This window comes from Danio rerio, chromosome 24 (assembly GCF_049306965.1).
Source record: "Danio rerio strain Tuebingen ecotype United States chromosome 24, GRCz12tu, whole genome shotgun sequence".
In the NCBI taxonomy this organism is placed as follows: Eukaryota; Metazoa; Chordata; class Actinopteri; order Cypriniformes; family Danionidae; genus Danio; species Danio rerio.
In genome coordinates, this window is record NC_133199.1 from 24,086,541 (window position 1) to 24,102,505 (window position 15,965).

General features: G+C 34.2%; 1 protein-coding gene and 1 long non-coding RNA gene across 2 annotated transcripts in view; one reads left to right on the forward strand and one right to left on the reverse strand.

Moving 5' to 3' along the window:
• The window catches only part of map3k22 (mitogen-activated protein kinase kinase kinase 22), a 111,486-nt gene that overhangs the window by 5,358 nt on the left and 90,163 nt on the right, over window positions 1–15,965 (reverse strand). Inside the window, exons 13-17 of the mRNA NM_001423668.1 lie at window positions 13,000–13,164; window positions 9,092–9,240; window positions 8,888–9,019; window positions 4,311–4,440; window positions 1,308–1,485 (exon numbers count right to left, since the gene is read on the reverse strand). Of these exons, the coding sequence (NP_001410597.1) occupies window positions 1,308–1,485; window positions 4,311–4,440; window positions 8,888–9,019; window positions 9,092–9,240; window positions 13,000–13,164 (754 nt within the window). The remainder of the gene's footprint in view (window positions 1–1,307; window positions 1,486–4,310; window positions 4,441–8,887; window positions 9,020–9,091; window positions 9,241–12,999; window positions 13,165–15,965) is intronic.
• Window positions 2,938–5,679, forward strand: LOC100334155 (uncharacterized). The gene is made up of 3 exons (NR_187119.1): window positions 2,938–3,044; window positions 3,729–3,817; window positions 5,532–5,679. It is a non-coding gene; the product is annotated as an uncharacterized lncRNA (long non-coding RNA).

Consider the following 15,965-nt stretch of genomic DNA (forward strand, 5'->3'; position numbering starts at 1 on the left):
ATGACAAGGACAAAATGAGCATTCATTCTGTGCTAAATTGATCTACAAAAGACAATTAATAACCCCGGAATTGCAAGTTTTAAACTAAAAATTGAGAGAAATAAATTTTAATCAGAATCATTTGAAAGCCTTTACTTAATTTGAAAGAATTTACACACAAAAAAAAGGATGAAATGAGACTTAATTGCAAGATTTTAACTTTCAATGTCATTAGTGTGAAATTTTACTTTACTTTTTTGTTCTGGAGTGAAAATAATGTTACAAAATATGAAATTATTTAACAAAAAATGTGCATGAAATACATTGTTTTTGAAACACATTTTTAGGTCCGCAACAAAAACACAAGAGATTATGTGACTGGATAGAGAATATCTGAACTAACCAACGCACCAATCACATAATGTTTTAGAAAACTGCAAAATGCATATTAGGAAATAATAAAATTGAAATGTATTGCACATTTTTGTACATGTATTATGGACATAATGCATGTTTTTGCAGATTAAACCTAAAACATGGTTTAATTACAGTATTATTGTCAGAATAGCTTATATAAATTCAATATTTTTCTCTTCTTATTAGTTAGTTGCTGTAGGGTGTTTTATTAAATGTTGAGTTATTATATCAATCTTTTAATATTGTGGAGGATATTGGGTTTTTTTTTACATAAAAACAAATAATTTGGTACATCAAATAAAAATATAACATTTAAAATATGGTTTACCCTAACATTAAACTTATCATTTACTTAACCCTAAATTATTCCCAATCTATATTAATATTTTGTTTTTATATTGAAAGCAAAAGAAAGTATTATTGGCCATGAATTGGGACTCTGTAAATATAAGGGGTAAATAACGGTCGTGCCCAACAGAGCCAGGTTTCTTTTAAGGTATTTTTTTCCCTTCACTTTGTCAATTGCTGTTTTAGTCTTTCTGAAATTTCAAAGCCAAAGTTTATCAACACAATGAATTTGTTTACTTACTTTGCAGAACTATTAATATGACTTTGAGCATTTGGCATTTAAACTTTTTGCTTTTTTTTTTTTTTTTTTTTGGACATTCTGAGATGCAATTTTTTTCATTATTTATGACAAAAAAAGTAATTCATATTCCCCATTGCAGCAATATTTATATAAAAAAATGTTAGCACAAATTTTACTAGAAAATCTACTTTCGTCGTTTTTTTTACCAGGAATTTTTAACTTTCGTTCTTCTGAACACATGCAGTATTGCTCCAAATTGACCATTTTAATTTGCAATGTTCAATAGAAAGCACACAAGTGTTCAAAATGCATCATCTCTTACCAAATATCTGCTTTGCGTCCGTATCCTTCTCCATTAATGACTTCAGGGCTCATCCAGTAGGGGGTGCCGGTGACCGACTTGATCCCCGTCCCAGACATGCAGATGGTCTGAATGCGCTTACTGGCTCCGAAATCTCCCAGTTTCACATTTCCAGAGGAGTCCCTCAGAATATTTGCACCTGACAGGAAACACGTGTAGGCTGAGTTACACCAACTGACATGTTTTTCTGACCAACATGACGATGAAAACTATAAGACGTCTATGGCTGATGGCGTTTGAGGTTTGAGACATGACCGTTCTGCCCACACTTGATTTTCCATTGCTTTAGTTGTGTTGCCTGTGAGATTTGAGCTTGTTTGAGTAGTGACTAATTCCTACCAGCCACAAGATTTCCACACCCTGGAAGTCTCGCTGTATTCTGAACGGAAAATTAAGACCAAACGAGTGGAAGAAGAGAGAGAGATGTTTTTTGTGTGAATATTTCTAAGAGGATCTTCAGTTTGTTATGGGAATGAAATGTCCACATTAAATGCCTAAATGTGACTCTATTAGATAAGAATTTTGCAAAGAAATCTTTCAGGAGCACTTAATCATTTACTCTTGTAAATTAGACCAATGTACATATTCAAAATGAGTTGAATTTTGGGACAACCTAATTGTTTCATGTTGAATCCACTTAAATTTGTAAAAATGATTAAATGAACTTAACAGATTTGTGTTGGGACAACATGAAGGATTTGTGTGGAATCTAGCATTTTTTGCATTGAGGGTGTCTTGAATGTTTCTAAAATGTTTCTCTTTGTTTATTTAATTATATTAAGGAAATATGGAAATCTTCCAAAACTATCAGTCAATCTGTGGTCAGTTTAATTGTAAAAAAGTGTATAATAAGAACTGTAAGAAATGTTGGGGCTTTTAATTAGAAACTGCCACATACATCTAAAGAAATAATCAAATTCAAATATAATGCACATTTGACATAATGCATGTTTTTGCACATTAAACCTAAAACACGATTTAATTACAGTATTATTGTCAGAACAGCAGATTTAAATAGTCTTGATTCTTTATCTTCATCTTCTTATTAGTTGCATTTGTGTTTTGTTAAATGTTGAATTATTAAATGAATTTTGTAATATTGTGCAAAATAATTCTTTTTAGCATAAAAACAAATCATTTGGTACATCAAGTAAAAATATGCCATTGAAAATATTGTTTACTCCAAAATTAAACTTCACATTTACTAAATCTTAAGTTTTACCAACATATATAAATTATGTTTTTTTGCAAAAGAAAATATTATTGGCCTTAAAATGGAACTCTGTAAAATATAAGAAAAATGCTGTTTATATATATATATATATATATATATATATATATATATATATATATATATATATATATATATATATATACAGTTGAAGTCAAACTTATTCACCCTCCTGTGAACTTTTTTTCTTTCTTTTTTAGATATTTCCCAAATGATGTTTAACAGAGCAAGGATTATTTCACGGTATTTCCTATTATATTTTTGGCTAGAGTAAAGCAGTTTTCAATTTTTTAAAACGTTTAATGGTCAATATTATTAGACCCCTTAGGTTCATTCATTCATTCATTTCTTTTTGGCTTAGTCCCTTTTAATAGTCAGCAGTTGCCACAGCGGAATGAACAGCCAACTTAGCCACTATATGCAGCATATTACGCAGCAGATGGCCCTCCAGCTGCAACCCAAGACTGGTAAACACCCATACACTTGCATATAGACCCCTTAAGAAAAAAAAATATATACACACACACACACACGCACGCACGCACACACGCACACACGCACACATATATATATATATATATATATATATATATATATATATATATATATATACATACACACACACACACACACACATACATACAAACATACATACATACAATTTTTGACTGTCTACAGAACAAATGACTACAGAACAAATGAACAAAATGATCTTCCTCATTAATCCTTCACTTTCACTTTAGGCTAAGTACTAGTATCTTGAAAAATGTCCAGTAAAAAAATTCTGTACTGTCATCATGGCAAAGATAATGAAATACATATGAAAAATGTACAGCAGGCTAATAATTAAGAAGAGCTAATAATTCTGACTTGTCTGTGTATATAATTTGCCAATGTTAAAAGTTCAAGACACACTGGAGTACTTTTTAACAGATTTGTGTGTGCTGAGCAACAGTTAAGACAACGTTAGGACCTGTCAGCTTTAATTGTGGAGAAAACTGGATAATTTGGAGCTTTTATCAGTTAACCTTATGTTCCGGGTTTAAAATCAATTTTGCATTGGAGAATGGCGAACTTTGTCTTTCATCAGTTGAGTTTGTCATTATATATACAAATCTTCTATTGGTGCTGCTGTGTTTAAAATCCTCCAGATTACCAGCAGAGGTTGGACTAGTGGTTGGACTAGATGGGGGAAAAGACATGCTGTACTGCTGTCCATGTTGTCTGCATTCAGATCCAGGTATTGAGGAGGAGAGAAGTCCTCATTTAGTGTTTATATAAACATGATTATCTCTATGATGAAATAACAAAATGTGGTTATATATTTTATAAAATTACGAATAGCCTATCGTAGATGCCACAGCATTAAATTACTTACTGGTTATTTCTTTGCATTTTAACTGTAAACTATAAAATCATGGGTTTCCTCATATTTTGTACAGTTTTTTTTATTTATTTTGAGCTGGTGAGCCAACTGACAAAAGCCCTTCTTTATCCCCTGCTCTGCCGGCCACTCCTCTGCTCACAGCGCTCCACGCCCATCATAAAGCATTTTTTGAAAAAATTCTGAGGTAGACTTGAACTAAAAGAGTGGGGGGGTTCATGACCCTTTAAAGACACCCACTGTATTCCAGGCACTGTTGAGCAAATGGCACTTTCAGTCTTTCAGATTTACATCGCAAAGCACATCTACTGTTATTATCTAGAGGAGATTTATGACTTCCGTGATTTACCTTTGATATCTCTGTGCACAATCATGTTGCTGTGTAAATAGTGAACTCCCTGTAGGATCTGCCGGGTGTATCTGCGGGTCACTTTCTCTGTGAGTGCTCCGTAGGCCTTCAGCTGGTCTTTAATAGAGCCCTGCACACACACAGAAAACACTGATTCATCATACCATTCAATACAGGTAACTAAATAGGAATGTAGACTGAATTCAGATACAGTAAATAAAGTGTACGTGTTATTTTAAAAACAGAAAGGTGTATATGTATATTTATAGAAATGTTTTTATTAGGAAACCTGAAAACAAGCTGTCAGCACATGCTTTGACAGGAAACATAAAAACAGGATTTAAAGCTGTTTACCAAAGGATACAGTGCAATGGAAAATTATATGACCCCTTCCTGATTTCAGATTTTTTAAAACTGTTTATACTGTATGCATGCAGTTAAATGTATTTTAGGTGCACATTATTATGCTGTGTAACTTATATTATGTAGCAAGTTTAAACGTGTGCTGGGACTTTTCACCCTGATAGATGATAAAAATTATAACAAGTTTTTCTCCTTTATCTGCAACAGAAGTACAAATAAATGGGTGAAAGACAAAAATAGACTTTAGATTTAGTATTTCTTCTTAAACATTAGAATGTATCCTGTTTAACGTTTTTCATATTTTTTATATGCAGAGCATTTACCTACCCATATTTAACATATTTTACACATGTAGAATATGTATACACTCAATGAATAATAATATATAATTAAATATTAAATGTTTTGGAATAGAAAATGCATAAACATAAATTATTTTTAAGATGTTAATAAAATACATTTATTTATCATTTTTATGAAACCATGACTTATTTGATGAAGGATTTGATGACAATGCAACAACAGTTCTATCATTTATTGTATTATTATTATTATTTATTCTGTTATTCTATCATTTATTCTATAGTATATTTGTGTTGACTTTATCAAATAAATGTAAATGAATACAAAAATTTCAAATGATTATTTGCTAAAAATTGGTGTGTTTGCCAGGAAGTCACACTAAATTGTGTTTACAAAGCTGGAGCTGGAAGTATAGAGTTCGTCAGAACACTGAACTGTTTTTAACTTTCTGGAAAAACAGATCTTAGTGCCAAGCGTTCCTCACATGTGTCTGCATTTCTTTGAAACACTGGCCCAAACAAAAAGTTCATATTTCCTCTGCTTTCCTGTTTACAGCCCTCGCCGAAGAAACAATGTCCTCTCAAGGACAACACAGCGAAACACCTGTGACGCAAACTACAATGAGACAAGCTGCAGCGCCTTCCTAGCAACACAAACCCCTTCAAACTGTCCTCTTCAATGCATTAAATCAAAGCACATGTAATCCTACTGTAATTCACTCTGATCCTTCATTACGCAACATATTTCTCACCTCATGCAACCCTGTTGCCACTGATTCAACTCTTTGGCTGTTTCTGGTTTTTAGTTTAGTTTATTCCATGCACAATATTAATAGAACTAGTAAAAAACGTCAAACTTTATATATAGTAACCATAAGTATGTACTTACATTTAATTTAATCGTTTGGAAAAATGCACTAATTGTGTCTACACATGTTTTTACATTTGACATATTTGAAAAATAGCCGGGCGTAATAACATCGGTTATTAATTAGTTATTAATGACACTGTTAAACCATACCTCACATCTTAACCCACCTTTAAACCAACACATACCTCTAAATATGTCCTTAACTATACCTGTATCCCATCACAGTAGCACCATTTATGTATGTATTAACACTGTAGTCAGTTTATATAAAGGCCAATTAATGTAAAGTGGGATCAAAAAAAAAATTATTACGTTTAGGGATGTTGTTTATGTTCACACATCTACATAACAGATCAACTAAAGCTTAAAATATGATATGTAGTGTCATATATAAAATATGACTTAGCGGACCAACCATTTAAATGGGATGCTAGCAGAATAGTATGGTAAAATACAAAAGAATGCCTGCAAAAAACATGAGAGTTGACAGGTATGGTTAATGTCATAGAATATGTCTAGAAAACCTGATGATAGGCCCTAAAAATAGTCCCGGTGTGCTTAATCTGGTCAAGATTTGCCTGGAACTTCTTTAGCTGTGCATTTATCTGAACACAGCTGCACACCTTAGAATGCCCTGTTCAGCAGCTTTGTAGTGTAAATAAATGTAAATAACTCTAAACTGAGAATAATGTATGTTTGTTTCTTGTGTTGTTTTAAGGACACACAGCAGTGCTGAGCAGAGATGCATGTGTCCGCCAGGGACTTTAGTGAAACATTGGCCTGTACCAGACACTGCATATTAAAGTGAGCTGATGGATGGGACAGAGCTCGTCTGACGCTCATTAAGGCCTCCATTTGTGGAGAAAATGAACTTGTAAAGCCGTGTGGTTGTGCTGACACAGAACACTGTGGTTACATTCGCAAGCCAGTGACATTTTAAAGTGAGTTTTTCATTTATTTGGAAAGCACAGATTCATTGTTGGTTTAACAATGTTGTAGCTGAAACGCAAGGAGGCACTGAGAATGTACTTTATTCCCATATGCGAGCTGTTGTTTGCGCTAAAGGAAATATGACTCAGTCCTCTTGATTCTGAAGCTACCTAGAATCCAATTCCAATTTGTTTGATTCAGGTTGATTTTGCGTTTGAGATTGCACATTGAACATATGTATGAAACAAATTCTGCCTTTGATAGTAATTCAAAAATTAGTAATTTAAAAATTGGTCACACTATACATATTTTGAATCACTAAAACAAAAACTGATTCATAAGAGTCCATAGTGAATTGAGCTACACTAGCTGTTTTAGATTTTGATTCATGTTGAAATTTTAGGATTTACAAAAAAAGGTTCATACATGCCTCACTTGTTTGTTTGTTTTGCGAATCATGCTATACTGATCTTGCTATTTGTTTTGATTCACTAAAACAAACTCATAAGTGTTTGTTCATATATCATGCTCCCCTTTATAACTGTATTTTTTTGATTCAGTAAAAGGAGCTTCTTCCTAATAATCATTAGTCCATAAATTATGACACTTTTGTTTTGATGGAATGGAATTTTAATTGCATTATGAAAAAATTCCAATTTTGAAAAAAATCACCTCTTTCAGAATTATGCTACATAAGTTTTGCCATATATTTTGATTTACTATAGCAGTGGTCTGCAACCCCCGAGCCGTGGACTGGTACTTGTCCTTGGATCAATTGGTAACGGGCCGCACAAAAAATCATTCATTATTCTCGTTTTATTTATTATCTGAGTTTATTTTGAAAAGTCTTTTATTCTGTAAAATTACTGTATTCTCTCGGTTACATCTCGGTCATTTGAGCACCAAAATTTACCCCCCAAGCTAGCAAAATGAGTAAGAAACAGACGTCTTTGGAAAATTTCTTTGTGAAGAGGAAAAAGCCCAGTGAAGCACCCACAAACTGCCGAGAAATTAATCCGCAACCCATTTGTCAAGAAATCAGGTGAATCCAGCATGTCTGTGCAAAAAGATCAACTGCTGAAGATCACAAATGATGGCGGCCTTGTTCACATATCGCGTCTTTACCGTGCACAAGTTCATTATCCACTTGTTAAGTTGTGACGTATGGAATACTGTTTCCGGGTCCAAGCCGCTTGTTTAAATTGAGAAAATATCTGTTTATGACCACTTTTTAGTCATACCACACATTAAAGAGAACTTTATATAAAATCATGGTGTACACATCAGTCTCTGGACATGCTGCATCTCAGACACCAATAATTTCACAATATATAAAAAGGCACACCCAATTGAAATCTCAAAACTTTTCAGAATGCCATAAGCACATTTAAACATTTCGGCAGACTAATTAACACTGCACTGCTTTTGAAATTTTCTCCATAAATTAAAAAAAAAACAAAAAAAACATAAAAACGGTTGATTGTCACCTAGCAACAACCTCCACCCTGGCCACAGAAAATTGACAAGCTTTAATCGGTCCGCAGTAATAAAAAGGTTGGGAAACACTGCACTAAAGGACTGCGTTAATGAACCTTGCAACACTGGTACAGTCTTCAACAGAAAGACATTACTTTATTTTTTTTTTCAACAGAAAGATATTTGTAATTTGACTTTACAGTGCAGTCACTTGTCATCTTGTCCGTTAGTGGATACTGTGAAAAAAGGGAAACTAACTTTTACAAACAAAAGGAACTGCTAAAGGTATTTTCCTTTTTAGTATTGTGAATTACACATTTGTTCAAACAGATATAAAATAGATCATTTTATAGTTTTTTTTTTAAAGTTATTACAGTAATTCCTTTCACACAAGCAACCCTGTAGTGTTCCATTGTTGAATTAATTTAACTTTGTATGAAATGAGTGAGCCAATGATTCACTGACAGTTGCATGCTTCATTTCTAAATGAATCTACTAAACTAATCTTATAAACGAATCACTTGAATTCAATGATTCAATGAATATGTTGCCATCAGCCTGAAATTTCAGCGTAATTTTTGAGTTCCAACAATAAACAGCACAAACACAACCAATTCTTTAGGAAGAATACATACCCCAGGCATGAATTCCACAAAAATAGACAGCTTTTTCTGCACAGGATCCCGCAAACAGCCGTAGTACTGCACTATACGCTCGTGATGCAGATTCTTTAAAAGCTGGATCTCACACTCCAGCGCATTCACCTCCTGCACACAAAGACAAACATTAAAAACGGAGCATTTCTTTAATATATAAATCCTGTCACACATCAGACTCACCTTGCTGGTCTCCTGACACTCTGGGTCAAAGGGCACCTGTTTGGCTGCCAGCTCGCGCCCCGTATCGACATCGTAGCAGAGATACACCACCCCGAAAGCTCCTCGACCTAGCAGCTTCCCCTGACGCCAGTTCACCGGAGCCCTTGGCGCTTAGGGTAAAGAAGAAACAAACCACGTTAATGTAAGCACGACCGCAGACTGCAACTCAAACCAGGCTCAATCACACACACAGACTGGCTGACGACACGGAGTCAAACCACAACTGTATTTACAACTCACTACAGATTTACACGTTCATATTTATATGCAACTGCTCCCCTTTTCGGCAATAAACTATGATTTAAATGAACACTGTGAAAGATGGTGAGCTATTGGTTAAATATTACACAGCTGAGTATTACATATTCAAATCATTTTGGACATGTTAATATATAATCTAATGTTTGGAAGCTCTCTTTTTTTACGACATCTCCAGAATGACTTTCTTTATATTTTTGCTATTGTTCTATAAGCATGCTGTATGGATCTAATCATAGACAGGTCTGGATGCAGTTAAAACTACACCCCAAATACTCAGCAGACAAGATTTATGCATGTCTCAGGCGCTTTTCCCACTTCTTGCATGACGGACACATTTGCGTCAGCATTTACGATAATCTTAATCAGCTTAGTGCTGCTGTAATGATATTTGACATGAAGCTATTGGGATAGTTTATAGTTTATGGAGGTTTTAGGGGTAGAAAACCCGCAAGCAGACAGCGGAGACGAGCATCCATGTGCATAAGTCAAATTTAGGCGCCTGTCTTGGATTCCTCGGAGGAAATGGAGTTGATTAAAGAACATGTTTGCAGAATGCAGAGCTCAAACACAGACACACCATCCAGATACAGCATCTCTGATAGAGACGGTCAACCTGAACATCTAGTTTCATGATGAGTGATTTCATTGGATGATACACACACACACACACACACACACACACACACACACACACATATATATATATATATATATATATATATATATATATATATATATATATATATTTTTTTTTTTTTTATAATAATTATTAATAATTCATGATTAATCATGAAACGCCATAATATTTAACGAAAAAAAAAAACAGGCATTTAAGTGCCATTTGAATTTCAAAACAATCAATGCCTATAACAAACAAAAATGATTTCCATGTTGGATTCTAAGTGGACTTAAAACACACACACGCAATATAGCGCACACTAGGGTTGCCACCCGTCCCTTGAAATACGGAATCGTCCTTTATTTGAGAATGAAATTTCGCATCCCGTTTTGAATCAATACTGGACGGGTTTTGTCCCGTATTTTCATAATTCTTTTAAAGTAGCTTTTCATGCAAATCATCCCACACACATTTACTGAATATGCCTCATGTCCTACTTTTGATTGGGTAATACTTGATGTCATTGTTAGTTTGATTGGTTTTTGTCCAGTGAGGAGGGCAGTTCTAAGCAAGTCTTGACAGAGATTAATGGCAGATGGTTCTCCAGGTAACCCTCCGCGTCTTAAAGTTTCCCAGTTTAAATGCAATCGACTGCAAAAGTACCGCAGAGAGTGGGAGGAAAGAGATACCTGGCTGCAGAGTGTTAGGAATTATTATTAAGCTACTGCACGATTTGTCGGAGAGCGTTCTCTGTGGCCTATGCGGTCTGTGGGACAACATGCCTCTGGAGAGCAGCATTCCCGCAATGACAGCTCGCAAAAATCAAAGCAGTCAGACTGTTCTCCATGCCCCAAGTCTCTCCCGAAGCAGACATGGTAATGACAGTGACCTAGTCTGTAAAATCTAGCTGAGTCTTCTTTTTTTTTTTTGGTAATTTAGTGTTTTCTACATGAAATAAAGAACAGTCTGTGAAAATAATAATAATATATGTATTTAATATTAACTGAGTAAAACCATGTCAACAACTGAAATCAAGGGGAAATGAATGGCTACAGTCAAACATTATCTCAGAATTAGATGTGGCCTGGTTTTTACCCTTGGGCACAAATTGTAATTTGTAAAAAATTTTGTAAATACAATGCAAGTGGATCATATTCCTAATTGATCAAATATTTTTTTTTACAGCGTCTAATGTTTATGTATGTGCTGTTTTCATGTTTGGATAGGGGATACTGCAAATAATGACAAACATTTTAGCCAAAATCTGTTATCAATTCTACCCTTTAAAATTAGGTTCATTAGTACTTTCTTCTCTCCTTTAGGTTACAGCAGCTGAGTTAACGCAATTGTGTATTAAACATAACGCCAGCTTTATCAGTGCTGCAGAGTTCTAAAAAAGAAAGACTGACTGCATCAGTTTACACAGAATTAAAAAACATTTTATTTTAATGTTTAAGTGTTCATACTTTTCTGAAAACATATTTTAAGTTAAGATTTACCCAGTAGTAAATTTTGGAAAAAATTGTAGGGGTAGGGTAGGGGGTATTTTTGTGTATCAAAAGTGGTAACCCTAGCGCACACGGTGAGCGAGAGATCCCTTTAGATTCATTAACACGCATAATCGCATTCATCAAATTTCCTTAAACTAAGTGTTCTAAAGTATGGCTGTCTTTTACAAGCAAGGATTCTGGCACAGCAACTTGAAGCAGACGCTTTACAAAAGTTGCGTATAGGGGGACACACGTCAGACTTATGAAATGTGAGGACTCATGGAAGTAGCTTTAGGCAGATAGGCCATATCCTGAGCTGCTGCTGCGCTGATGGTCGTGGGGAGTGGAGAACGTGAGTCTGATTCCAGCGACGCTCCAGGGACAGACGAGTCTTCGCTGAGGCCATCTTCCAGCCTCAACCACGGCGAATGAAGCTCTGCACAAGACTTTTGGCCAGCGGAGAAATTAAAATGGTCGTTCCCAACTGAGTCTGGTTCTCTCAAGGTCTTTTTTTCTTCACTCCCATCAGGTGAAGTTTTTTTTCCCTCTCCGCTGTCGCCACTGCCTCGCATGGTTCAGGATTGGTAGAGCTACGCATCGATGAATTGGCTCTTCAGTGTTTGAACTCTCAGTAATGATTAAATCACACTGAACTGAGCTAAACTGAACTGAACTGAACTTAAACACTAAAACCTGAACCACACTGTTCCAGTTACTATGACCATTTATGTGAAGCTGCTTTGACACAATCTACATTGTAAAAGCGCTATACAAATAAAGCTGAATTGAATTGAATTGAATTGAAGATAATAGGGCTGTCTTTGACAGCTTGCGACTTCATCTGCCACTTTCACTACAGTACATTTACATGGACACCAACACTCCGCTTTTATGATTAAGATAATACTGATTAAGAGTCTACCATGTAAACAGCGATTTTTACCTTAAAGGAAATAGAGTCACTTGCTTGTGAATCAGATTCCACTGCTCACACTGTAAGCATTTGATTCACTACAAAAAATTATTCATCCGAATCACTTCTGAATCAAACTACACGGCTCACACTGCATGATTACGCTTTGGATTAACTAAATACACTTTGCATTAGAGTGACTTCCTTGTGAATCAGATTACATTGCTCACCAGTGGCATAGCGGACAGTAAGTTTCTGATTCACTACAAAAAACAGATGCATTAGAGTCACTTGCTTATGAATCAGAACACACTGATCATACTGTAAGCTTTTATTTATTAAAAAAAACTGCTATATTACAGTCATTTTCTTGTGAAACCAACTACAATGCTCAAATGATGCTGTCGAGTCACTAAATCTGATTGAGTAGAGTCACTTACTTTAGAGTTATTCTATATTGGTCACACTGCAGTTTATACAAGTGTTTTTCATAAGAAACACAAAAACAAACGAAAATCTGATCTGTAGTCAGGTGTGTGAATGTGAATTATGTGGCCTCTGTTCTAATGTGTGTGTGTGTTCTTACATTTAGGAGTGCTGCGCTGACAGTTCTTCTCAGTCCAGCTGATGGAGTGCACATCTCCACTGTACAGTAATGTGCTCTCTCCGTTGTAGCTGCGCGTGCGGCTGGACGGCACCAGCTGAAACAGATTCTCCTGAGGCATAAAGCTTCGAGGAAATGTCCTCCGACCTGAACATGAACACAAACACAGACAAATCAAAATACAACCACCAATAAGCTTCCTTCTGGAGACTGGATTTTTGAGTTTTTAAGAGTTTGGTAAAAGTGAGAGACAGCACAGCACGCTCCTGTCAGTTTTGAGACTTCAGGCTTTTTTGAGTATAAAACATCCAAAATACACTTTTAAATGTTTCTTTTGTCACACTTTTTCAATGTGAGTCTGTGAATTTTAATTACAATACATATTTTTAAAATACTTCCATAAAAAACTTCCTGCACTAAGAACAGCAACTAAGCTAATACATTTATTTTATTTATTTATTTATTTATTAATAAACAGATTTCTTTTTTACAGAGGTAGATGTTCATTAAAAATGCAGTGTGTAAGTTTTTGTCTCTTCTAAAGCATAAAAATGCCATAATATGTTTGCAAATATTTATTAAACATGCAATAGAACATTCAGAAAAGTCATTATTTGAAAAACAATGGTAAAGTCAGATATTGTGCTTTGAAAATGTCTGTTGCGTGCCAAAATGTCTGTCATTATTTTGGCCATTTAACCCGCCCACTGCCAATTTAGCCAATTATATTTCAGCACCCCGGGTTGCCTTTTTGGAAAACAGTATTTGTTTCATTCAGTCAGAAGGCTCTCAAAGCATGCGTCCAAAATGTGACCTCTGGTGGACAGTACCAGACTCCGAAATGAGACACAGATTCAGAGTTCCACATGAGGTTATTAATTAGCAAATAATATAAATATTATGAACATAAACATTAGGAGAGTATGTTACATTGTAACCCCATGTCCTAACAACATGCTACGTGAAGAGATACGCAGTGATAAGCAATTTGGCTGTTTGCACAAGACGAAACATGACAGAAATTTAACTAAAGCCATTCAGAAGCACAGAATATGCACTTACTGCACTCCAACAAAAAGGTAACATTATTAAATGTACATGCTGATTCACTGATATGCGATTAAACTTAACTTAAACCAGCCTTTAGGCTCGATAGTCTTGCTCCTATGGTGTTGTCAATCTGGCAACCTGCGCTTGTTCTACAAAGAAATTGTGGATGCGAACAGCCAGAAAAAAGTTTTACAAATCTACTTAGTAAAAACATTTGAATTTTGATCAATTTAAACCAATTTTTTGTGTGTGCAAGAAATGTATGCAAATTAGCACACACTTGTCTAAATGTAATGAAATTAATCAACTGGGGAAGTATGCTGACTAATATTAGTTCATTACTTTATTCATCTACAGTGGTTTCTCTTAAAAATGCCATTTACCAGCATCAAAGTTCACAAATTCTACTGCCAGGAAACACACAATGCATTTTTACCTTAAAAACACTTTAATCTCTTTTCATAACAGCATCTGCCCAAGACATATAAAACATTGCCTCCAAATCTATGCAAAATGATTTGTTTGCATACTGTCATGCAAACGTGATCAACACATCATGTATCTTTATATTCCCTTTCCCTGATTCCTTCACTCTCTCTCACGCTCTTCTTTTCCTTTGTCTCTGACTTCCTCCATCAAGCTTTCCACAAGGCCGGAAACTGCTCTCAGCTCAGTGTTTTGCAACAGTCAGTGAGCCTCATCAGGGGAAACACAAATAAAACACACACACATTTCATGTTGGCGGAGTTCATGGTCATGAGCACAGCTTTATCTCTTCTAGATTCTGGATTGAGCTCTGAAATACTCTGAAATGCAGTATTAAATAGTCTAAACTAGCCTTCTGGTCTCTTCAGATGGGATAAAATGGGCTTTTATATATTTTTTTTGCTGGTGGAAGTCTAACAATTTATGGAACTGGACTGTAAATGCGTGTTTGATTCCAAGTAGGAGAATCGCCTGGCTAACATGATCCACAGAGACACTGCATGCAATTAGTGGATTGTGAGTCGCTTTGGATAAGAAAGCAGCCGCTTAAATGTTAACTAAAGAATTAATTTACTAATGAGGCGCTTGGAGAATTGAGAAGTGGGTTCAAATGCCAGCTTTTAATGCCAGTTTTTCAATGCACAGGCTTTGAGGTGCTGCTTGACAAAAATAAATGTTGTAATTGTGAAAGAGAAAGAAAACGTATGTGATGGTTTCTAAATAAATTCCATTGGAACAGAAAGAAGCTACTTAAAATGTTATGAACCCATTTCGGATAAATACAACATCAATATAATTATTAATTATTACATTTAATGTAATAATTAAACATAAAAAATATATGCACAATCACAATAAATATAGTTAGTAGTATAAGTATGGTTTTAAAATTATACTTAAATGTTTGTTATTACTATTATTATTACAAAATCCAAAATAATAAATTAATTACAATGTATATTAAATAAAATACATAATGTATAATAAAAATAAAAACGACTATTAAATGATTATTAATAAAGCTTAATCCATATTATTAATATCAAGATTTCACAAAAGAAAGAAATATACATAATTGTAACAAATTATAACAACAACTAAATGCTAAATAATAACAAATAATAATATATTCAATCCCTTATTAAAACATAAAACAAAACAATAACTAAACTCATACAAATGCATGTATTTATTATTGTTGCTGTTATAATAATGATAATTATATATTATAATTTATAAATATATATTATGATAATTTATGATTACGAAATAATAATTCTTCTTATTATTACTATTGCTATTATTATTTTATTATTATTATTATTATTATTATTATTACTATTATTATTATTACTATTATTATTAAAATATTTTTAACAAAACAAAAACAGATATACATTATTAAATTACCT